The 26,346-nt window shown below is 42.7% G+C and overlaps 1 protein-coding gene across 1 annotated transcript; it reads left to right on the forward strand.

Annotated features, from left to right (window-relative positions):
- The first annotated feature begins 449 nt into the window (after positions 1-449).
- On the forward strand, positions 450-25,563 carry ranbp2 (RAN binding protein 2). Its single transcript, XM_063887542.1, is given in 30 exon segments — positions 450-652; positions 1,590-1,657; positions 1,749-1,860; positions 3,008-3,160; positions 3,393-3,623; positions 3,746-3,888; positions 5,537-5,732; positions 6,136-6,276; positions 6,501-6,660; positions 6,798-6,979; positions 7,739-7,938; positions 8,417-8,540; positions 9,059-9,220; positions 9,525-9,662; positions 10,173-10,304; positions 10,383-10,607; positions 11,732-11,815; positions 12,205-12,346; positions 12,473-12,567; positions 12,656-14,230; positions 14,233-17,302; positions 18,754-18,930; positions 19,458-19,544; positions 19,730-19,905; positions 20,248-20,941; positions 22,316-22,405; positions 22,498-22,649; positions 22,741-23,014; positions 23,189-23,544; positions 24,469-25,563. Coding segments are annotated over 30 exon segments (9,717 nt in total). The 5' UTR covers positions 450-580; the 3' UTR covers positions 24,775-25,563.
- The last annotated feature ends 783 nt before the right edge of the window (positions 25,564-26,346 follow it).

The raw sequence follows: 26,346 nt of genomic DNA on the forward strand, positions 1-26,346 counted from the left end.
CCACTTTAGTTGCATAAATGACAAACAACACAGAAATAACATTATAAACACGTATAGTAATTGATAAATGTACTCTCTACTTTAACTCCCACTGATGAAGGCAATATGCATGTTTTGAAAATAACATTGAAAATATTACTGGATGTTTATATTTCCCATATCAATATAGAAATATAAATGGTTTGCAAAATGTAATGTGAGTTTGTATTGGTGTTTGATTCTTGTTATATATATAAATTTCATAAATAGTGTTACTTTTAGAATATTTGAATTAAATCAAAATGCCAAAAGTTATGAGGTCCAGATGGTTCCCCCAGCCAGCCCACGTCGCTTTCAAAATAAAGTGCGTCACCGTGCGTCACGGAGTTCTTGGTTTTCATTGGCTTAGGAATCCGATTCAAGAGAAGTCACGGCCCACGTGATGCGCTTGCAGTTTGACGGTATTGAGCCTGCGCAATGTCGCCATGGGGAGTTAACTTACCGAGTAAACGATACTAATGTAATTTTTTATATTTTGTGAATTCATGGTAATACATGCCCATAAATCAGCCGTTTTAGAAGTGTTCTCTTTTTGAAAGTCATGCGGCGGAGTAAGGTTGAGGTGGACCGGTACGTCTCCACAGTACAGAGTTCCTCTCCCTCACTCAAAGAGGTAAGTTGAGCCGCCGGGGCTAATGTTAGCATGTTGCTGCCATCATGTCAGCCAGCATGTGTAAGCCAGCCGGTGTCAGGAACTAACCAGGGTCGATTTAACAGTACTTGTTGTTTTGATTTATTTGCCGTTCAACCCGTTAGTTTGTATTATGTGTTCTGTGTAACCGCTGGTCCCCGGCTAGCAGCGCCAGCTAACCGGTAGTTAACGGCTCATCGTGTCCCCCCCTTTGCACTGAAATCGCGCGGCAGTAGCGCTAGCTAAGATAGCCATGCTACTTAACTCAGCCGTCACTCCCCCATATACTTTGGCTACTTGTACAGCTTTCACTCGTTGTTTACCACCGCAGCAACACTGCGTCAACCTCCTTGTTAGCAATAATATATGTCGGTGGATAGTAGCTTCATGTAGAACCTTCATTCAGCAAACGTCTGCCTACTTTGAACAGACTAAATTATCTGAACAGTTACTGTACTGTACTGGTAACGTTTAGTTGCAATTGACATTAGCTGAATCCTTTACGGTACTGAATTTGACAGCACTAAGCCCACCTAGCTATCAAATTTGGGCTATTTGACATTGTAGGGATAAGGGCACTGATCACACCAAACTGTAAATGAGAAAATACAGAGCAGAGTTGTTATTATTTCTATTGGGGTCCTTGATGTGAAGAACCCATAGATGTGACCAACACAATACATACCTATATTGTCATAAACATATGATCTATTGGGCAAGGAGGGTAGCCAGTCAAAAAGAGATAAAGACAATCCTATAACCATAACAATATGTTTGATCAAAGTCGGGCTGAGTCATTTGTTTTACCCTGTCCGTGTCTGCTTGCTAACATACAACGCAAGATAAATAAGATTACCATTACTAACAACATTGTTAAATGGTTCACTGACATTAAACTTACATTTGTATTTTTCCTCAGAAGCCCATCAAAGGGTTTTTATTCGCCAAGTTGTACTTTGAAGCAAAGGAATATGAACTTGCAAAAAGGTAAGCACACAAGCCATTGTTTATCTTTGTGTTATAGCTTCTTAAGAGGTCTCATTTATATTATATCTTGCATATTCTTTGCTCTTTTTAGACATGTATCAGAGTACCTCAAAGTCCAGGAGAGGGATCCGAAAGCACACAAATTCCTTGGACAACTCTACGAGAGAGAGGGTGACGTCAACAAGGCAGTAGGATGTTACAAGGTAGGAAGAAGATGTTCCTGGGGAAATAAGTTCAAAACAAACCTTTTATTCCTGAAGAAAAAGAGGATCGAAGTCTGCTATCAACCCCAAACTTAAAATTGCTCTAAATGGCAGATGCCAGTCTTTTTTTTATTTATTCAAGTCTATGAACAATACGCTACACACGCTTAAGGTTTAAAATGCTATTTATCATGAACTGTAATGTACAATTCCAGTAACATCTTTTTTAGTTGTTCTTGCGTCAGGATTGAGACCTTTGAAAGTTTAAGTTACAAGATAAGCTTATTTGACTTATCAATACTGGGTGCAACATTATTTTTGTTTCTGCTCCACGACACATTTGATTTAGAATCAAACAGAGCACCAGTGAGAAGCTTTAGAATATGAAAGAGTAAAATTAATTGTTGTGAAATATTAGATTGGTTAATAAAGCTACACCAGTTTAGGTGGGATAAATAGAATAGAAGTACTGTATTGATCCCAATTTGGGAAATGTTGTTGTTGCAGCATCATCAAAACAAAGCAAAGTAATTATAGTAAAATAAAATAACATTTGAAAAGAAAGTAAAAAATATACATTAGGGACAAAACATTTACAGAAAATATAAACCAAAAAATGTGTGGAATATCAAATAGAGTAAATAAATATGGAATGTACAGTATGGTATGGTTTAAGTCCAGTGAAACTATGGAGCAAGAATAAATGTATTTAACCAGCCACAGTTAACAATGTTCCTCCTTAACGATCACGACCAGGATTTTTCAAATACAAAAATAAATGACAGGTAATGGGCAACCCATTCCCTATCCTGTACACATACGTTAAATGATTTAATGTCGAGACAGCCAACCCTAAGGCAAGTATGGAAATCTCTCTTGCATTAGTGCAGATCAGTTGGCTGCCAGCATGTGACTCTTTGAACTCTCTTATTCCTAGTCATTCAGTTTCCTTATTTTTGTAATGTCAGACTACCTTTTAGGTGTGTCAGCATGCATGTGTACCTGTCTATCGGGTTTGCCTAAACACTTCTCAGTTTAACAGCTATGCACTCAAAACAATATAACTGAGTTAATAAAGACTAATTTACACATGCAGAATTAGTACTTTATAACTGACACTAGTATGTGTGCACTTGTGTGTTTGCAGCGGTCTGTGGACTTAAATCCAGCCCAGAGGGACCTGGTGCTGAAGGTGGCCGAGTTGCTTGTCAGTAAGCAGGAATGTGAAAGCAGGGCAGAGTTTTGGGTGGAGAAAGCAGCCAAACTCCTTCCAGGAAACCCTGCAGTCTTCAACCTTAAGGTGAATCTTGGTTTCTTCTGAGTCTCCGGTTATCCCTCCTTTAATTACTGCATCACTGAACTGCCATCTGAGGCTACTCTTTTAACTTGTTTTTAACTCAAGGCACTCACTCTAACACCTCACCCTGTATTTAAATTATATTTTCCTTTATCAGCATATATTTGAATAATATTTAAAGTTTGAAAGGCTGCCACACTGACTGTCTTTGGTCTATCTGTGGCGCTCTCTACAGGAGCGTTTATTGAGTCGCCAGGGCCAGCCAGGATGGAACCGATTGTTCGACCTCCTTCAGGCGGAGCTGACAGCGCGGCCAGCTGACGCTCATGTGAACGTGAAGCTGGTGCAGCTGTTCTGTCAGGATGGGCGGCTGGATGAAGCGGTTAAGCATTGCCTGGCTGCTGAGAAACGGGGCATGCTGAGCAACAGCCTGGACTGGTACACAGTGGTGGTGCACACACTGCAGGTCAGCAAGAAATGGCAGTAGAGAAAGTGTACATTTTAAAAACTTCTATGGTGTTCTGTATTTCTTTTCTTTAAGTCTAACTTCCTAATAAAACAAAAAACAAATGTACGGCCTTGTTGCAGGAGTATCTAGCTCAGCCCAGCGTCATTAGTAATGAGAAGATGTGTCGGCGCCTGCAGAGAGAGCTGCTGCTGGCCCACTGCGGCCTGCTCAAAATCACACTGTCTGAGAGCAGCATGCAGCCCAGCCTTGATGCACTCACTAGGTAGGTCAATTCCCCCCAACACACAGTTCCTTTAATGTCAGTGTCTTTAATGTTATTAATTACTAACTTCTTGATCACAGTTTTGAGTTTAAAGTCAAAATCTCTACACGAAGACAAATAGAAAAATCAGGCAGTTGTGTAATGTGAGTGTTTCCAAACAGTGTAGATTTAAACAAACCTTTTAACGGCATCCCAACACTAGGGGTGTAACGGTTCACAAACATTTTGGCTCGGTACGTACCTCGGTTTTAAGTCACGGTTTGGTACATTTTCGGTACAGCAGAAAAAATGATCACAAAACATAAAATATATTTATTTATTTATTATTAAACTGAATATTCTCTCAAATAAATACAGAATATAATAAAATAAGGTGCAGTATTTTGAAAATGAACTGTACTGTACTATTCACATCAGCAGCTTGACATTAGGGCTGTTGTCAGCTTGTACATTTATTGTATTTTCATATTTTTTTTCTGAAAAATTATCTTGTCCACATTGCTTGCAGAAAGGGCAGATATCTGTTGTGACTAGAATTGTGTTTCCTGGCCTCTCCAACTTCCATTCTGACACTACCTGCTTTAGTACCTCTACCAGATGTATGCTTGTGTGCTGTTCATAAATGGGGGGAGTTTGCAGGACGTGGCTTTGCATGTTCCAGTGGCAGTCGGGTGTAATGTAGCGCGCCGTTACTGTTAAATAACTGTCGGTCATGCAGCTCGCTAATCCAGTAATGAGTGACACAACAGAGAATAAATGTATTCATAACTAGTTCATTTTGTTGGAGAGGTAGATAGAATAGCTACATGTGTATGGTCTAACTTGAAGTGTGTGTTTTGCTCCGCCCACCGGTCCGTACCGCGGTGGAGCTGCAGGAGATTGGGCAGAGCTGCGTGTTCTCTGTCAGCAGCAGCTGATCCTGATCACTGATCCCTCTCTCTCGCGTCAGATTATACATCACTCGCGTTTACGTCCCTATCGATCAGATCTAGCTAGTTATAGCTAATGGTATGACTGCCTGCTTATCAAAGGACACCTAAACAATAAGCATTGCTTGGAAACGGGGTGTAGCGGCAAATTATAGCGGCTCTGAGTAGTAGCCGAGTGCGAGACAGGTGCCTCTCATCTTCCCTTTACAAGCTTCAAAAATGTGTTTATCGTGTGCATTTGGCAATAAAAGTTTCATATTCTGAAAGCCAATACTTTGTTTATTTCAAATCAGACAAAACACTTGAACCCTAGTTTTTTTTCTCAAATCCACGTCTGTCTGGGAATGAGCCGTTGCGACTTCCGACTGATTTCGATAGAGCGGGTCACATTAGTTTGTATCACACGTGTACCGAACCGAAGGGCCAATACCGAGTATTTTCGGTACGTATACCATTACACCCCTAACTAACACATTAATACGTTTGACTTAGTGGTTGTCTTTAGTCTTCTAGGGTGTGTATTAAAAGACAAGTGAATTAGTTTAAGGTTTTGGTGTGCCTTTGGGTTCAAATGAGCTGTCTTAAACTATCCATACCATTTTTAGTAACTATACCATTGTGGACCATGTCACCTTTTATTTGTTTCAGTTTATTACACTGAAGCCTCTACATGACTGCGGAAAACTGCTGTATGTTAAAGTGTGTTTGTGTATGTGTAGTTTTGACCAGGCCATGCAGACGCTGAGCAGCATCGCTGGCAAGCATGCAGACGAACTCTGCGAGGTGTTTGTGGAGATGCGAGGTCACCTCTACCTGCATGCTGGCACCCTGCTGCTGAAGCTGGCTCAGGACCACCAACAGTCCTGGAGGGCCATCATTGACCTGGTTGCACTGTGCTACCTGCTGGCACACCAGGTACGCACACACACAGGGCTAGCCTAATACCACAGCCATTAACAAATGGGCTATTCTGGTTCAGGCTGATTCTTTTTGAGATGGTCACAAGGAATGAAACACATATTACACATGTGTAGTGTACACATTACACTTTGTTACTTTGCCTTTATAGAAATATCATGATCTGTTTTAAAAGATGTCATATTTATCCGTACCTTTTTATTTTTTAAACAAAAGCATCACCTTGAAGCAGTGTTCAAGTGGTGATAAAGTGGGAATTGTTCCATATTTAAAACTACAAAAAAAGGATATTATAAGCTGAAGACTCTCATTTCCTTTGAGATGAATTGGAGTGACTTTGTTTCTGCCGCAAAAACAAGAAACATTTAAATACGGTTGTTGTTTTTTGTGCTTCCACCAGGTACCCAGACCAAAGCCTAAAGTCTCTAAAAGAGACCAGTCGGCCCCTCAGCTCCTGGAGCTGCTGGCCAACGACCGACAGAGTCAGGCCGGACACATGTTGCTCAATCTGAGCACGGATGCATCCACTTTGATCAGAGAGGTCTGTCCGTGTTTGCAGATACAGTTGAGCTAAATGTTGTAGCCTGTTGAATGAATAAAGTACATGACTGTCTGTATGTGCAAGCTTGTGAAACTAAGATACATAGATGCATGCCTCCCTGTAACAACTATGACAGCTCCTGCATCAGACAGAGAAATCACTGATAAACTGAACAGGTATGCTTATGAATTAATTGTACATTAATTTCTGATTTGTCTGCATAGGTGGTGGAGGCGTTTGGGAATCCTAAAGGTCTGGACTCTCTGTTTGAACTCCTGTTTGGACCACAGGCCTCCACCACATCTTCTTTTATTGCCAACGATGACATTCGTTCCATCCACACCATGGCTCCAGAGCTCTCTCAACTCGCCAAATGTGATGCTGGTAAAAAAAAAAACTGTTATCATAATTATCCTCCGCCTGAGCACTAAATGATCTCTTCAGGTTATAGAAAATCTTTTTAAAAAGCTGTTGATCTCTAAAACTGTACTGAAATAGCTTTGAATTCCTCCCCTCTGTAGGCTCCATCCTGCTGCATGCTGGTGACTTGCAACATCTGGGCTGGTTGGGGCTCCAGTGGACCCTCCTGGCCCAGAGACCGGCCATGCGGGACTGGCTACAGCAGCTCTTTCCCAGGCTCACTCTGGAAACCTCCAAACTGGACACCAACGCACCAGAATCCATCTGCCTGCTCGACCTGGAGGTAGGTGGACACATGTGGGACTGCATTTCACAAGATGAAGCTTTGCCGGAGAACGTTACAGTTTTCTCTCATCTCCAAAATGTGGTGCATCCCAAGAGTGTTACTCATGTTTGAAAAAGATTTAATGATGCATTGGCAGGTGTGAAATAACAGGAACATGTATTTATACCATTCAGATCTATACACAAAATTCATTCATCCTGCTTTTAGCAATAAAAGTCTTAACCAGTGTTTTTTCAAATATCAGCGGCAGAGAAACCGATCTTTTAAGACAACAAACAGTGCTTTTTGCATAATGACAGAACTTCTGTGGAAATAATCTATAATGTTGTGTACTTGTAAGATTGATGCACTTTTTCCTTGTTTTTGTGAACTTGAGATTTGTTTTACCTTTTTAAACATCAGAACCTTCTGAGCTGTGTCAATTCTGTGTATCTGTAATGGTTTATACCGAGGACGTGTTAGAACATGTTCTATTTCCTCTCTTCCTCAATTTCTCTCGTATTATACTGTTTTTTTATGTGACACTTCCTGTGTGTTTTGTTAACTTACAAATACTTCATTGATTATACAAAGTATAGCTTTATATAATAATTAAGTGTATACATAAATGCCATGGTTAAATGGTGCCTACATTACATGACTATACTGAGCAGTACTCTGTGATAAAATAGCCCTTTTCAGTTCTTCCATTGCGTGTGCAATTGCACACATTTCTAGCAACATGTTAACGTCTATTGTCCGCTTTACTCCATCCAGGTGTTTTTATATGGTGTGGTGTTCTGTAGCCACTGTCAGCTCCAGGAAACTGCAAAGATCAACAGCGGAGGGAACCAGCAGCAACAACAGCAGCTGTACGAGCCTCGCTGCCTCCCCCTTCCTCTCCTCCGCCTCCTGACCACCGACAGACAGAGGGAGTGGTGGGACGCTGTCTACAGCCTCATTCACAAACAAGCAGCGTGAGTAAAACTGGGGTTAAAAATATGCAGTTTGTTTCCCAAAATATCAGCTTTCAAATGACATACAACAACCCGTTCCAGTGTCTCATATTATCATTATTATGACTATTAAGTATTGAGTTTGCAAATAAGTTGTACTTTAAGTTTATAAATGTAAGCATTACACTATAGTGTCTTCACGTAATGCCATTCATCGAAGTTGTTAATGCATCCACATATTTTAGCATTTTGAAAAAACATTTAAAACAAGAACAGTCTCCAGCTGGTTTTCACCACGATTGAATCAACATTGATCCTCTTTGCGACAACATTAATGATAAGGCAAAAACAGGACATTTTCACTAGAGCATTTTCACATTTGGCTGCCTGCTTCTTCTACTCTTTGTCCCCACTTCATCCCAAAGTCAAACAAACGGACGCAAACAGAGCAATTGTTTATTTTAGTCTTCATATTTTGATGTGTTTTGTGTCCTTGTAGTCCTGGCATGTCGGCTAAACTGCGGATGATTGTGCAGCATGGACTCAGCACTCTGAGGGCTGGAGAAAAAAATGGACTCCAACCAGCGCTGGCCATCCACTGGGCACAATGTCTCAGCCAGATGGTAAATATACATTGCTTCTACAAACTAAGTGTGAACCAGCTAAAAATACAGGATGTCTTTTCGATATCTGGGTTTAGAATCTCTGATGGGGTTGCAGGAGATTTTTAACCTCTGAAATTTGGCCTGACTATTTTTCACAGTATACCAAACTCAAATTCACTCCAAACTCTGCACTTGCTAACTAAATGATTATAACTAATTATTATGATTAACTGTCTTTATTTGAAACACTGCTGAGATGGTGTGCTTGAACACATTTCAGATTAGCAGTGGGGGCCAGCTGTGCACACAGACATACAGCAGAGCACTTTTCTAGACACACAAGCCTTTCCACCTGCTCCTTTCTGTCACTGCCCCTACAACTGTTCAATGGGATCCTGCTCCCAACAGCCACATGTGTTGGTACTCTGACTGTATGCGCTTGTGTTTCATGGTGGATCTTTTTTTTTCTTAACTTGTTCATGTTGTCTGTCCTGCATTAAGCTAATGTGGCTCTCCTCCTGTGTTTAATAACCCAGGGTGATGGAGTGAACTCATACTACGACCAGAAGGAGTATGTCGGCCGCAGTGTTCATTACTGGAAAGTTGTACTTCCACTGTTGGAGAAGATCAAAAACAGACGCAGTATACCAGAACCACTTGAGCCCCTCTTCAAGCACTTTCCCTCCAAAGACATTCAGGTTAACATTATTTTATTATTTGAAATGTTGCGTCCTCTCAAATCCTGAGGCAGTGTTGTCTTGAGCCTAAAGTTGTGGCTTTTGATCCTGCCATTTCTTACCTCTCATGCCCTCTTTTATGAAAGCCTTTTATGTTTTTTTTTTGATAAGGAGGATGTGTTTCATCATACCGTGTTTACACATTGTGACAAATTTCCTTTGAGTCCCTGCTATTATATATATATATATATATATATGTGTATGTCTAATGTTTGTAAAGTACCAGGCTGGCTTACAAATGTTCATATCCATGTTCCTTTTGCAGATTTCTTCTGTGAAGGGATATGAAGAGGAAGCCTATGTGGCATATGCAGCTCTTCTTGACATTGAAGGCAAAACAGAGGAGGCCATTGCTACCTTGGAAACTATCAACAACATGTCATCCATCTGGCAGTTAGCACAGGTAATAATATGCCTCTATACATAACCAAGAGAAACTCCTCTTTCACCGTCTGGGTGAAACAATGGCTGTCTGTGATCAGTCATTTTATTTGAGTAAATGCAAAATGATTGTTGTTTATTATACAAATAAACCGGCTTAATCCCTACTCAAACAACATTTATATTTGGAATGTATATGCATATAAGATATTTTGGACTTTTTTGTGTGATAAGCATGCATTTGCCATAGGCCTTGGGAGCTCTAGTTAAGCAAAGGAACACATGAGTTGATGCAAATTCAAAGGTGCTTATTATCAGTACAACAACACACTCAACCACCTCGGTTCTGTCTTACAGTACAGGCACCCTTAAACTTTGTAAATAGTCCTGTTAATTAATTATGAAAGAAACTATTATCAACAACATTTCACTCACAAATTCATCCAAAATCTAAATGGTTCATCCATAATATAAGTGCTTCTGACACTTCACTGCTATTTGTTTCCTACAATGTGCCGTGTTCCTTTGGCAGATCTACCAGCGGCTTTCAGAGGAGGCCAGCAACGGGGTTGAGGAGACCCAGGACAGGTGCATCACTTTCCTGAGGAAGTTTAGGACCTACCTGTCTAAGATCTACAATGCTAATGCCGATGAGATTGAGAGGGTGAGTCATTTATTTTTTTTAACTTGTTTTATGTGAACAACTCTGCAGCTGTGTAACCATTTCTTCCATGTGTCACAGCTGCCTGTCTCCATGGAGGAAGTTGTTGACCTCCTGAATGATGTAAACCAGCAGCTAGGTGACAGTGCGGAGGGAATGGATGACGAGGAGGAGGAGGAGAGACTAAGAGGACCAGTTCATTCCAGCCCAGCTCCCCCCCAAGAAACCTCCGCCAGTATATCACACATTAAGTTTACAGCTCCCTCTCCGAACAAAAGCCTCATCTCTCCTTCCAAAAGACACCTGGTGGGTTCAGGTTATTGGTTCTCATTCAGAAGACAATCCCACAATATATTTAATGTCTTAGATTTTAAAAAATGTCTCCTTGTCTTAATCATGGAGACAATTCGCATTACATACAGCTGCTGAAAAAATTAAGAGACCACGTTAGCATTATCATTTTCTCTTGTTTTATTATTTATAGGTTTGTCTATAGGTTTGAGTTAAATTATTATTATTTCTTTTTCACAATTGTATTCTCTGAACTACTGACAATTTTTGTCTGTGTTGGAATTCAACAGAACTGGAATGGCTGCCATACATGTAGAGATCAAGATTTAAAGGACTCCTATCATGCTCTTTTATGGCATATATTATAAGTCTCAAATATATAAAAAAAAAACATGTCTCTGACGTGTTTTGCTCAAAAATACCAAACAGATCATGCATTTTAGCATGTCCGCTATCCCTCAGTTTCAGCCCTGTTCCTGAAGTGCTGATTCTGTGACTGTCGCTTTAAATTTGAGCTGATCTGAAGCTGGCCACGCACCTTTGCAGTCATGATCCGTTAGAAACTTCTCTCTCTGAAGAAAGAAGTTTCTAACGGAGAAACTTAGCTAAACGCTGCTGTGATTAAACCCCATATTATGTTCCAAACCACATCAAGCATTATTTCTGAAACACTTCTCAGCATTCACCACTAGAACAGAGACATTATATGTATTATACAACAACTGTAAGTCCCTCCTGCAGACATCCTGCTGAACACACAGAGGTGCTGCGAAGGGGATTCAGCTCACGACTGTATATGGGGGATGATAGGTTGAGACGTGTCACGTGGGCGGTCATTGCCAGGAGTTCTATGTAAAGCCAGCCCATATTTCAGATATGAAGTCGTATCGGCAGCAAATCTGGATCAGCTCGTTTGTACCCCCGTTTTTAGAGATGTGGGTAAGGAGGAAAAGAGAGAGGGTTGTATTTCCCGACACTTTGTGAGTCTCCTTACACACCGGAGACACATATTTATGAATAAAAGACAGCAAAAAGTGCATTCTGCATAATAGGAGACCTTTAAGAAAAATGTGTGGTCTTTTAATTTTTCCGCGGGTGTACGAGTTTCTTTTCATAATTTCTTCCCCCTTTTTATTCAGATTTCCCCCAAGACACCACCTCATTGGGTGGAGGACCAGAAAAGTCTCCTCCAGATGCTGTGTCAACAAGTTGAAGCCCTCAAGGTTAGGATAAGATATTAAGCTTCTTTTAAGTTGTAATTCTAAACACTTTTTCATTAATTCCCCTTGGTATGGTTTGGCAGTTTTTGTACTTCTGCTTTATTACACTGAATTTATCATAATGTAAAACTAAATACAAATGGGAGCGGATAAGAAGTATAGCAAAGTGTGTTAAGAAAACGGGATAAGATTCAAATATCTTATCAAGGTCTCTAAAATACAAGGTTTTGAGTGAAGACCTACCATTGAGGTAATCAAAACTCACAGTTGACAGTTTATAATTAATATAAAGTACTAGGTGTGTGATGCTTATATTCTTATTTCCGTGTGATTTTATTTTTCTGTAAAGAAGTTAAAATGGGTCACTTCTCATTAAGCTCCTTGTTTTGCAGAATGAGGTTCATGATCTGAGACACAACTCTTCAGGGAACGCAGACTCCCCTCACCACAAGATGTATGGTGAGAGCTATGGGGCTGAGGGCCTGCAGGAGCCCTTTACCCCAGTCCAGTCCTACCACGGGGCCCCCCTAACAGGTCGGCACACAACATCAATTAAAGAATGTCAACAATCCATGTATTTGTTTTAGTTTTTTTAAGGTACTGTTCAGAAATGATGTATACAATTAACAAAATGTTTGTGTATTTCTATCTTGCTTTAAGTTGCCACCACAGCGCCCTCAGTGTACTACAACCAGTCTCCAGCTTATAACTCTCAGTATCTCCTGCGCCCAGCAGCAAATGTAACCCCCACTAAGGTAATTACCATTGTCTAACTCTAGTCCACAGTAATACAGTTGTTAAGAGTGTATTGGATGACACCTTTTTTCTTTTGTCTTTACACAGTCCCAAATGTATGGTATGAACCGTATGCAACCTCAACAGCATATGTATGCCTACCAGCAGCCCAATCATACTCCTCCACTCCAGACAGCCCCAGCCTGCATTTACCCTCCTCAAGAGGTCTTTGGTGCCCCTCTTCGCTTTGAATCACCAGCCACAAGCCTTCTGTCCCCATATAGTGAAGAATATTATGGGCAGAGTGTAACCCAGCCAACCACTAACCCTCCCCTTCCTGAGCCTGGCTACTTCACCAAGCCAACTGTAGTCCCTGTGCAGCCACCGAGGAGCATTGACGGGAAGCCTATGGACTTTGGGAAGCTGTCCTTCAGCCAGCAGGTCCCCGCTGAGGTCCCCAGAGTGCCTAGTTTTGGAGCAGGTGCAATTGCCCCGTCAGGGTCTCCAGCTTCTTTTAAATTCAACTCCAACTTCAAATCAAACGATGGAGACTTCACATTCCCAGGTTCCCAGGCCAAACACAGTGAAAGCCTGCTTGGTCTTCTTACATCAGAAATTCCCACCAAAACGGACACTGCCCCAGAGAACCCTCCAGGCCAGGAGCAGCCCTCCAGCCAAACAAGCCTCTTCACCTTCGGCAACAAAACTGTTGCCGGCTTCTCCTTTACTGATCCTGCACAAAGCCCGGGCACTGGGAGTCTTTTTGCAAAGACGGAGCAGCCATTCAAATTTGGTGACGTTACCAAGCCAGTGTTTGGAGTCGCACCTGCAGCAGAAGAGGAAAGAGCAGCAGAGAGCGACAATGAAAGCACTCACGTTGAGGAGGATGAGGATGGTCCTCACTTTGAACCCATTGTACCTTTGCCTGATAAAGTGGATGTGAAAACGGGTGAGGAGGAGGAGGAGGAAATGTTTTGCAATAGAGCAAAGCTGTTTCGATTTGACACAGACACAAAAGAGTGGAAGGAGCGGGGCATCGGTATGGTTAAAATCCTAAAGCACAGCTCTAAAGGAAAGGTCCGGCTCCTTATGAGAAGGGAACAGGTCCTGAAGATCTGTGCAAACCACTACATCAATGCTGATATGCTACTCAAACCAAATGCCGGCTCAGACAAATCCTGGGTGTGGAATGCCATTGATTATGCAGATGAAGAGCCTAAGACCGAACAGCTGGCCATCCGATTCAAAACCACAGATGAGGCATCCCTTTTCAAAGCTAAGTTTGAGGAAGCCCAGCAAGTTGTGCTCAATTCGGCAGACAAAGCTGATCAACAGGAGAAGAAAGAGGAAAGTGTAAAGGTTTCGTCATCACTGGCAGCTCAGTTTGCCATTAAAGACGGGGAATGGGAATGCCATGTTTGCTGTGTTAGAAATAAACCCACAGATATGCGATGTGCCGCTTGTCAAACTGCTAATCCCAATTCTTCATCCAAGCCAGACATTCAAGCAGATGTTGAAACCAAAGCCAGTCCCTTTAGCTTCAAATTTGGGACTGATTCGTCAAAACCCAGTAGTTCTGGCTCTCCATTTTCTGGGTTTGGTGCTTTTGGAGCATCTGTCCCCTCCTCATTTACATTTGGCACCAGCACCTCAAAACCTGCTGACACATTAGATATTCCTTTTGGGGCTGGCTTTGCGGCTGGCTTTGGGCTGGCTTTGGGGCTGGCTTTGGCAAGAAGCCCGGTCAGTGGGACTGTGATGTATGCGCAGTGAGAAACGAGGCCTCTGCAGACAGTTGCATATCTTGTAAAGCCCCTGAACCTAAAACAACTGCAACAGCAAAAGCTGCACCAGCTGCAGATGCACACTCTACTTCAACTGTTGACTCAGGGTTTGGTGCGATTTTTGGCAAAAAGGCCGGTCAGTGGGACTGCAATGTTTGCGAAGTAAGAAATGAGGCCTCTGCAGACAGTTGTGTTTCTTGTACAAGTCTTAAACCTAAAACAACTGCTACAGCACAAACAGCACCACCTGCAGATGCACCCTCTGTACTTGCATTTGCCTCTGGGTTTGAAGCCAAGTTTAGCAAGAAGGCTGGTCAGTGGGACTGCAATGTTTGTGAAGTAAGAAATGAAGCCACTGCTGTAAAGTGTGTCGCCTGTAATACCCTGAACCCTGCTGCTAAATCAACAGATGGGGCTCCAGTTACCTCCAATCCGCCAGCAGTATTTGGGGCTGCTACGACAAAAAAGGATGAGCAGTGGGACTGTGATTCCTGCCTGGTCAGAAATGAGGCATCAGCTGCTGAATGCATTTCTTGCAATTCTCTACGTCCTCCTTCCTCTCTAAAAGCCATGTTTGACAAGAAGGATGGGGAATGGGATTGTGACATTTGTCTGGTGAGAAACAATGCTTCTGCAAATAAATGTTTGGCATGTCAAACACCAAATCCTAATGCTAAAAGTACAACCAGCACCGCTCCCTCTGCCTCAACGTTTAGCTTTTCATTTGGAACTAAGAGTTCATCAAGCCAGCCTGCTGGAACTGGATTTTCAATGCCTTTTGAAGCTAGCAGCACTTTTCAGTTTGGTCAAAACAAAGAGAAAAGCTCAGCTGCCTCTTTTAAGTTTGAAGTTCCTCAGGCTGCATCTAGTACCACAAGTGCTTCAGGCTTTTCCTTCACAATGCCAGTTCAAGACGGTGGCTTCAAGTTTGGAATTCAGGACTCTGCAGCCGAAACTCCCTCAAATGATAATCAAACACCTCCATCAGGGTCAGCCTCCAGTTTTCTGAAAAGCATAGCTGAAAAGCACAAGGAACAAGAAAATGTGTCTTCAGCCTCAGTGGGCCAAACGGAGCAAGATCAAAATCCATTAATTTCTGGAAACACCAGTACGTTCAGTTTTGCAGACTTGGCCGGCTCCACTGAAGGGGACTTCCGCTTTGGCCAGGCCGACCCAGATTTCAAGGGCTTCACCAGGGCTGGTGAACAGCTGTTCTCCACCCCCACCAAGACAGTCCCCCCCAACAACGAGCTAGATGACGACGGCATGTATAAAACAGAGGAAAATGACGACATCCAGTTTGAACCAGTGGTCCAGATGCCTGATCGGGTGGACGTGGTAACGGGAGAGGAAGACGAACTGGTTCTTTATTCTCAGCGTCTCAAACTGTTCAGATTCGACCTGGACACCAGTCAGTGGAAAGAGCGTGGCGTAGGGGTCCTTAAATTCTTAAAAAACAACACTAATGGTAGGCTAAGGGTGCTGATGAGAAGAGAACAAGTTCTGAAGGTGTGCGCCAACCACTGGATCAACACCACCATGAATCTGAAGCCCCTGGCAGGCTCAGACAAAGCATGGATGTGGATGGCTAGTGACTTCTCCGATGGAGATGCTAAACTTGAACAGTTGGCTGCCAAGTTTAAGACCCCAGAGCTCGCATTGGAGTTCAAAGAGAAGTTTGAAGAGTGTCAGAGACTTCTTTTGGACATTCCCTTACAAACCCCTCACAAACTTGTTGACACAGGCAGAACAGCACGCCTCATTCAGAAAGCAGAGGAAATGAAGTCTGGTTTGAAAGACCTGAAGTTATTTTTGACAGACGAGAAAACAAAGATCAAAGATGAGGACAGCCAGGGAGACGTTACAACCTCCAGCAATGTCTCAAACCTTGCAATCAAGCCTCACGGTGAAACCACCGGCCCCACCTTGGAGTGGGATAACTACGACCTCAGAGAGGAGGCTTTGGAGGATACTGCTGACTCCTCAATCTATGCCTCTCCTCTTGCCAGCAGCCCCCCGAGGAAAAACCTTTTTCGCTTTGGAGAGTCAACCAGTGGCTTCAGCTTCAGCTTCCAACCTGGCATCAGCCCCTCCAAGTCTCCTGCTAAGCTTAACCAAAGCAGAGCCTCAGTGGGTACTGATGACGAACAGGATGTATCCCAGGACGAGGAGAGGGACGGCCAGTACTTTGAACCTGTTGTCCCCTTGCCTGATCTGGTGAATGTTTCCACAGGGGAAGAAAATGAACAGGTGGTCTTCAGTCACAGAGCCAAACTGTATCGCTATGATAAGGCACTGGGTCAGTGGAAGGAGAGGGGCATCGGAGACCTTAAGGTCTTGCAGAGTTATGACACCAAACGAGTGAGGTTGATAATGAGGAGAGACCAGGTACTCAAGATCTGCGCCAACCACCGGATCACATCCGCCATGAAGCTGGAACCCATGAAGGGCGCGGAGAAGGCCTGGGTCTGGAGTGCCATGGACTTTTCTGAAGTCGTAGAGGGAAATATTGAGCAGCTAGCTGTGAGATTCAAGCTGCAGGACACTGCGGACACATTCAAACGGGTATTTGAAGAGGCCAAGGTCGCCCAAGAAAAAGAGGAACTCATGACTCAAGTGATAGAGAGCAATTCCACGCCTCAAGACAGCGAACCTACTGCTTCTGCCCAGAGTGCTACAGCTTTGTGTGGGAAGGCAGCCATCGCAGTTCTGGAAGAGACCACAAAGGAACGTACCGAACTCCCCCCCGACAGTATGCCAATCACAGCTGGGTCTCCAAGTCCAGTCAACCCCTCAAAGACCGTGGTGTCCCCCCCTAAGTTTGTCTTCGGCACTCAAAGCCTTCAGAAAATCTTTGGTTTTGCTAAATTTCCCTCTGAGGCTGAGGAATCTGCATCCGGTTTGAAAGCCGAAGATGGATGTTCTACAAAGGCTTCATCAGCAGGACCTGCATTCAAAATCCCAGAGCAAGGTAAACCTATTCTTAATATATTTGCAATATTTGTATGATTTGTTTTTGAATGAGTATCACGACTGTTTTTTGTTTATTTGCGTTTTACTCCATGGTCTTGTTTCATCTGCATCTCATTTGCTCCACCATCTTTTCAGTTAAGACCTTTTTTTTTTTTAAATGTCTAAAATAGAGTTGCATTTTAATCCCTGATTTCCCTTTTAATCCTCATGTAGTAACTATATAAACATTGTTTCATTATGTTATTTCATTATTTCTGTACATTTTTAGTATGTTGAATACCCTTAAAATCAAACACAATTCATTGAACACACACTCAAACACATCTAGAGTAGAAATCACATTTTTATTTTTACACTTTTGGCCATGTTTTATTATTATACCAGCCTCACAATTAGTTTTTCTTCGCCCAACTAACCATCATCCTTTAGGGCTGGATTTTAGGCTTTTCAAAGATAACCCAATGGCTTTTTGGACCAGCACATCAACTACCCAATTTGAACCCCCAGGTACTCTAACTACTGCGGTGTGTGTTAACACTTCTCAGCTGTCACCTGGCTGGCCCTTATCACTAGACAGAAATAACCTGGATGCACGGAGTGAAAAAAATAAACCCTGAAGCTAACGTGTTGCATGTCCAGTGTGTGGAGGTGCGGTTTTTAACATGCAACATCTTTAGTCGTAATTAGAAGTGTCTCACACAGGAGAGTTTAAATGTGCTAATTTATCAGGATCATGGTGGAAATAGTGTTTCATGCAATTAATGATCTCATGAAGTTGCAGTTCATTAAAAATAGTTTAAATGTAATTATGTATGATCTTTAGAATAGCAGTTCATTCATTCATTCATATATATATATAAATTGTAAAAAAACGACCACATTCACCCATGTAGCTGATGTTTGCTAACATGACTGATTGTAAAGGTAAATGACCAGTTAGCATTTCCTTAATCAAGCTGCAATTTTGTGTAGCAACAGGAGACGCATCAGTAAACCTGAATGTCTTCTGAAAGGTGAGCTGGGGAGATTCCTCGGAGAGTATTTCCTCAGCGGGGAATGCACTGTGCCAACGTCACACGTGCCATTTTTAGTGCAGGGTGCGTAGCAACAGCATGAAATGCAATGCCCTGTCTAGTCTGGCTTCTGCCGGTAATGCGCACCTCAGCAAAAGCTAATGACAGTAAAAACTCAGGTGTTTTTACTATTTAATGCTTCATGACCACGTGTCCTACAGTAAGTCTGTCAAATTAAATGAAAAACATTGAGAACATATTGGTAAATCAAATGCATGTCATTCATTTTTTGCATTTGTGCATGATTTTTTGGTGTGTGTGTGTGGAACTAACACCTGTGGCTCTAAAAAGAATAAAGTAAAGCTCCTTTTATTATGTGCAGTTCTTTCCCAGGCTGACTAACCTCTTCTGCTTCTCTTCTATCCGTCTGTCACAGGGCCCCCCCAGGCAGAAGGAGGTAGTGTTGGGTCGTACGAGGACTCTGAGGTGGAGGTTGTGTACGTCAGGGCACCAACTGCTGAGCAAGCAGCTTTAGCCCAGGAACTCCTGCTGCCTCCCACCTTCTTCTGCTACCAGAACGAACCAGGCTACACCAGCGACGACCAGACTGATGGTGAGAACGAAAGATATGAGTATAACGTGTGCTGCTGAGATGAAAATGGTAACTAGGAAGAGTCTTATGAGGGGCTGCCCTCGACTAAAGATGTTTCTAGTCGAGCAATAGTCATCAAAATGAGTTGACTAATCATCGCACATATATGGTATATTAAGATTAATAATATTATTATTTAAGTGTTTCTCCTTGAATGGTCAGTCTCAAATGCTGAGAAAGAACGTTAATATAACAGCATGGTACTTTGTGCTTCACATACAATATGAAATAAAACCGTGTTAAAGGGCAGATTGCGTGTTGCCTGCATGATATACGTGTATATTCCACATGACCACCCTGACATTTGGAATTAGGATCAATGAGGATGTTGATTGAAACACTTTCTTTTAAAGCAACAAAAGGTCAGGATTTTTCTCTCTTGCCATTTGCATTTATAATCTGAAGTCTTTCACCAAAGTCACTATCTGACTTGATAGAAATTAAAGTAATTTAAGGAGAATATGCTTTGAATTTGTTTTTAATTTCAGACGAGGACTTTGAGTCAGCAGTAAAAGCCTTGAATGGAAAGCTCTACCTGGATTCTCCTGAGAGAAAGGCTGCAGCATTTGGTGATGGTACGTCTGACACACACACACACACACACACACTCTATTTTATCTAAATACTGGCCCTCACTTTTGGCTTTTTTCAAGCATCATGTAGATTCAATACATCTTCAACTAACCTCTTTAAGGCTCTGATAAATAAATAATGATGTCTGCATGCTACCTGGCCCTAAACCTGCGTGTCCTGCATGCAGAGTCAGACTGCCAGTTTGTGTGGGAGAAGAAGCCGACACCGGAGGAGGAGGAGAAGGCCAGGAGGTTCCAGCTGCCCCCCACTTTCTTCTGCGGCCTGAGCACCACAGACAGTGACACGGACCCCGAGAAGCATGAAGACTTCGAGACAGAAGTCCGCAAGGCTCATCAAGACCTGGTAATGGACCCAACACTTAGAGCGAGCGCCATACTGATACAGACAATAATAATGCTACTTGAAATAAGCATATAAGCAGACTGTACCTACATTGTGTACACAAGTGGTCAGCTGTCAAGTCTCAAACAGCTGATAAGCAGCTTATCTTAGTGGCATCCATTTATAGTGACAGACAAGTCAGCAATTCGCCATCTCTAGAAATTAGAAATGAACATTTCCAAAGGTGAAAGGTACATTTAATCACTCTAGCAGTGTGTATATGTGTGTTAGTTTAACCGCCTACAGGTGTTTTCTCAATGCAATACTTACAGTATTATTGTTGTTTGATTTCCTCATTACCAGGCTGAAAAGGCCTCCAGCAGCCCCGCTGTAGAGGAGCCGACGTCCAGCAGCCCCGCTGTAGAGGAGCCGACGTCCAGCAGCCCCGCTGTAGAGGAGCCGACGTCCAGCAGCCCCGCTTTAGAGAGGCCAACGTCCAGCAGCCCCGCTGTAGAGGAGCCGACGTCCAGCAGCCCCGCTGTAGAGGAGCCGACGTCCAGCAGCCCCCCTGTAGAGAGGCCGACGTCCAGCAGCCCCGCTGTAGAGGAGCCGACGTCCAGCAGCCCCGCTGTAGAGGGGCCGACGTCCAGCAGCCCCGCTGTAGAGGGGCCGACGTCCAGCAGCCCCGCTGTAGAGGAGCCGACGTCCAGCAGCCCCGCTGTAGAGGGGCCGACGTCCAGCAGCCCCGCTGTAGAGGAGCCGACGTCCAGCAGCCCCGCTCTACAGGAGCCGACGTCCAGCAGCCCCGCTCTACAGGAGCCGACGTCCAGCAGCCCCGCTCTAGAGGGGCCGATGTCCAGCAGTCCCGCTGTAGAGGAGCCGACATCAGGCTCGATATTCAGCAGCACTGAGGTTACGAGCAGCACGTTCACACCCGGGGGGCAAACAGAGCCTCAGATTGACGCTCCCAGCAGCAGCTCTCCCATTGACCTGTCGACTAAGAAGAGCCCAGAGCCAGAGAGCAACCCCTGGGCTGCAGCATTCACAGCTGCTCCAGGTACTGACCACTTCCTGTTCATCTGCAACTTTGGTGTGTGTTCAGAAGTTATTTCTGAGAAACAGACTTCTGAGCAAAATTTCAATAGTTTACAATTTTGGATTACCTTCAATTCCTTGTTTTCTTTTTGACTTTACATTAGTCTGAACAAATCCATTTTCTTCAGTGTTTTAGTTTTACATTAGTAAGGGCTTGGTATAAAGAATCAAAGTAAATGTAGTCACATGGATGAATAACTTTTAAGGAACCACCTTAATGTGTAGATGTTTTAATTTAGGAACTTCTTCATTTTGATCTACTACAATATTTAAAGCTCCCCTATTATGCAAAATGCACTTTTTGCTGTCTTTTATACATAAATATCTCTCTTTTCCTCCTTTCCCACATCTCTCAAAACAATGGTACAAACGAGCTGATCCAGATTTGCTGCTGTTATGACGTCATATCGGAAATGTAGGCTGGCTTTACATTGAACTCCTGGCAATGTCCTGTCCACGTTACACATCCCAACCTATAGTCCGCCATATGCAGTCAGCGAGCTGAATCCCCTCCACAGCACCTCTGTGTGTTCAGCAGGATGTCTGCAGGAGGGACTTACAGTTGTTGTATAATACATTTAATGTCTCTGTTCTAGTGGTAAACACTGAGAAGTGTTTCAGAAATAATGCTTGATTTGGTTTTGAACATAATATGGGGTTTAATCACAGCAGCGTTTAGCTGAGTTTCTCCGTTAGAAACTTCTCTCTTCAGAGAGAAAGATCATGCATGCGCTCCAAAGGGGCGTGGCCAGCTTCAGGTCAACTCAAATTTAAAGCACAGTCACAGAATCAGCACTTTCGAAAACGGGGCTGAAACTGAGGGATAGCGGACATGCTAAAATGCATGATCTGTTTGGTATTTTGAGCAAAACAGAGACATGTTTTATTAATATATATTTGAGACTTATAACATATGCCATAAAAGAGCATGATAGGAGTCCTTTAAATCTTGATCTCTACATGAATGGCAGCCATTCCATTTGTCACTGGTTATTTTGAGTTTCTTCCTTTTACAATATCCCTGCCTCAAGACTATTGTCACAGCAGTGTTCAGTACTACTTGTAACCTGGTCACCATGAGATACTGATGTGTCTATCTGTTTATTGTTGAGTGTAGCTTTTATACTTTTGCTTGAGTATTAAGGATTTGTAATTATTATTACATTGTTGTGTTAATAAGTTGAAGATCAGAATACTTGTTCCACCACGATGAGAATCTGTATCCTGTTCAGATGGATTGCAGAGCTGGATCATTAGATGACCTTACACAGTGTTCTTGTTGTCGGCTCCTGAATTGAATGCAGTATTTGATGATATCCATTTGCCTCCCCCACAGACTCCTCCGGCTTTGGCTTCGTGACGTTGGGAGGTTCCTCTTTTGCTGATTTGGCCAAAACCACAGACGCGTTTGCATTTGGAGGTCAAGGTGAGCTTCAACATGGACATTTTCTTAACAGCCGACTGTCTTAGCAACGACATCTTATTTAATCACACCACCATTGCTTCTCATTTATGAAGACTCCAACTTCTCTTGGGCAAACGCTGGAGCAGCGGTATTCGGAGCGGGCGTGACTTCTGCGCCAAATAACGGCGGCGGTGAGGAAGGCAGTGATGAAGAGGACGCTAATAATGCGGACATTTACTTTGAGCCTATCGTGTCCCTGCCAGAGGTACATCAAGCTGTCACACTTAAGCTTCCATTTTTCACATTTAAATTGAAGTGATGCTTACAGGATAACTCCTCTTCTCTGCCCCTCTCAGGTGGAGACCAAGTCTGGAGAGGAGGATGAGGAGATCCTGTTCAAGGAGCGCGCCAAGCTCTACCGATGGGACCGCGACCTCAACCAGTGGAAGGAGCGTGGGGTCGGTGACCTCAAGATCCTCTACCACCCAACCAAACGCTTCTACCGGATCCTGATGAGGAGAGAGCAGGTGCTGAGGGTTTGTGCCAACCACACCATCATACCGGCCATGGAACTCAAACCCATGAACGCCTCGGCCAACGCGCTGCTCTGGACCGCCACCGACTACTCAGGTACTCGTGGAGGGTTGATGTCTGCATTGGTTTTTTAGTCTAATGCTACAGAGCTATTGTAGTAGCATCCTGTAGTGATTCTGTTCCCATTTTATATTGGTATAATTGATAGGCAGGCAGTAACATTTTTTGATGCGTTTTAGTTTTCCTGCTCACAGTCTGTTGATTTCACAGATGGCGACGGCGTAGTGGAGCAGCTAGCGGCCAAGTTCAAAACCCCAGAAATAATGGAATCCTTCAAGAAGACCTTCTGCGAGTGTCAGAGCCGCTCGGGCCAGACAGAAGGCGACGCCGGGTTCGACTCATCGCCACAGATGTCTAGAGTTCAGGAGCACTCCAGAGACACAAACCCCCGGGTGTTCCTCAAGGTGACGGCCGACGGACAACCGCTGGGCACGATTACCATCGAGCTCTTCTCTCACATCGTCCCCAAGACGGCGGAGAACTTCAGGGCCCTCTGCACCAGAGAGAAAGGCTTCGGGCTCCGGGACTCCATCTTCCACAGAATCATACCGGCCTTCATGTGTCAGGTGAGGAGAGGATCAGGACAGAGCGGCGTACATGTGAACCGAAGCTGCACCTTTTATTAAGTATGATGTGGAACCAGTTGGGGAAGATTTGTTCCTCAAGTCAAAGTAGCAATACTTAATGTTGTCAATACTTAGTTTGAAGTAAAAGTCCTTCATTAAAGTCTTACTTAAGTCAAGTCAAGTACAAAAGTATCCCAATCAAAATATACTTAAAGTACAAAAGTTAAAAGTACTGCTTGTTCAAATGGCCCATTTCAGAATGGTATATATATCGAGTTAATCGGTTCATTTTATTAACGTTGTATACTGCTGCTGGATATCCTAACCTATAAATACGTCAATGTTTATTTAATAATTGACTTAGATTTTGTATCGGCTAATAATCTAAACCTAAATAGTAACAAAAGTTGTCAAATAAATGTAGTGGAGTAAAAAGAACAATTTAGGCCTCTAACTGTAGCAGTATATAACAAACAACTGTCACTTTTTGCCAAATGTTAAACTGTAAAATGTTACATTACAGTGAGGGATTGTTCATTTGTAAAAACAATAAACAGCTTTGATGCAATTACCAAGTATATACATCGGATTGATTTAAATAATTTGAATGTACTTGAATTCTGCAATGTGCAGATGTATTATGTAGTCAAATAGAAGAAGTAGATTGGGTCTCGTTTTTGGCAGCTTATTAAAAATGTGCAGGAAAAATAAACTAAACGGGGACATCTCTAATAGTCAGTGACTGAACTCGGTCATGCGACATTCTGGAAGTTGTGTAAGCACTGACTTGAGGCTGCGGAGATTAAGGTGACTCGTCACAATGAAGATAACCAGTGGATGTTGATTCTCGCTTTCAGGATTTGATGAATGAAATAGGCCTACCTCTATGTAAAATGAATAACGTGTTTCCTGTTGGTCTTTCAGGGAGGCGACATCACCAACAGTGATGGCACAGGAGGAAAGTCCATCTACGGCAGCAGGTTTGAGGATGAGAACTTCGATGTTCGGCACACGGGCCCAGGCATTCTGTCGATGGCCAATCGCGGCCGCGACACCAACAACTCGCAGTTCTTCATCACCTTGAAGAAAGCCGAACACCTGGACTTTAAACACGTGGCTTTTGGGTGGGTGCGGGATGGCATGGACGTGGTGCTGCAGATGGGAGAGCTGGGCACAAAGGGAGGCCCGCCCACAAAGAAGCTGGTCATCACAGACTGTGGACAGCTGTAGCTTTTGAAAGGAGGACTTAAAGATTTACAGTCTTCTTTAGGCTATACAGCTTTGATAAAACAAGACTTTGGATAATGATGTTTACCCTCCTGCTCAAACTGAATCTTTAGTCATTAGGAATATGAGAATTATACAGTGATCACCGGAGTTCTAGACCTTTCATCATAGAGACTTGGCTCTGGTATTCTGGAAATAGAGATGTCATCCTTTTCAACACAATCACAAATGGGAAACATGGTGTAGTATGTGGGAGGAGGCAAACATAGTATACTTTTTTCCTGTTGCACTTGTATCTTTATCATCCTGTCAATACATTCAAGTATTTGTTTATTATGTGTGTATAATAATTGTACATGGTTAACTATTTTAATGTTCTTTTTTTGTTATTTTGTCTTGCACGTGCTTTCAATGTGCTGTGCTGTTCCTCTTCATAAGCGCCACTTGGGAATCTGTTCCCCTTTTTGAGGGAGTGTCCCTTTTTTTAGAGGATGTCTTAAATATAACTGCAAGGTGAAGTTAATGTTTGGATGCAGCTGTAGGTTTGTAACTACTATTTACTGAAGGGCTCCCCGATGATTATTCTTTGTGTTGGATGCACAATGTGCAGATCATTTGACTTCACACATTAACTTGAGTCATCTCTCTGACCCTGTGGAGAGAGCTCTGCTGAATAATGACAGTTTTGATTTTACAAAGGCAAACCATTATAGTTTGAGATATTCAGAGTTGAAATGGTGCTTGTTGTACTAAAATATGCTGATAAAGAAAAATAAAGTTGCTTTACAAGTATTGCAGGTTGTAGGAAGTTAAATGTTTTGCTTGCTTATACAAAAACAAACCTTTCTGTCAATATTCAGTTGTGTTGAGTAACTCAGTACATTTACTCAAGTACTATACTTAAGTTCAATGTTGTCCTACTTCTTATTCTGCTCCACTACAATTCCGAGGTTAATAGTGTTCTCTCACTCCACTACATTATGTAGTACCTTTTATTTACTTTGCAGATGTGTCTTAATGATAAAGATAAATATGATCAACTCTTAAATTAGACTTTTGTTACCTGGATTAAATGCACATGCTTCCCAGCAGTATATAAAATAATACAAATGTGTTCCAACTTGACCAGCTTAATAAACGCATAAATAGATAAATGATTATAGTCAAATCAAACATCGAATACTTTAATTCGGTAACCTAATTATATTTAGATGCAAACGTTTTTTACTTAAGTAAGATTATGGAAGAAGGACTTTTACTTGTAACAGAGTATCCCCACACTGGAGCTTCTACTTTTACTAAAGTACAAGATTTGAGTACTTCTCCCACCTCTTAATATAACAAACCAGGATAAAAACATACCGCATTAAATCTGTAGTGGTACTGGTTCATAGTGCTATGTGCTACACTGCCTGGCCAAAAAAAAGGTCCCAAAGTCTTCTCTGGCACATCCCAAAGATTCTCAATCAGGTTCAGGTCTGGACTCTGTGGTGGCCAATCCATGTGTCAAAATGATGTCTCGTGCTCCCTGAACCACTCTTTCACAATTTGAGCCCGATGGATCCTGGCATTGTC

The sequence above is a fragment of the Eleginops maclovinus genome, chromosome 7, assembly GCF_036324505.1.
Source record: "Eleginops maclovinus isolate JMC-PN-2008 ecotype Puerto Natales chromosome 7, JC_Emac_rtc_rv5, whole genome shotgun sequence".
In the NCBI taxonomy this organism is placed as follows: Eukaryota; Metazoa; Chordata; class Actinopteri; order Perciformes; family Eleginopidae; genus Eleginops; species Eleginops maclovinus.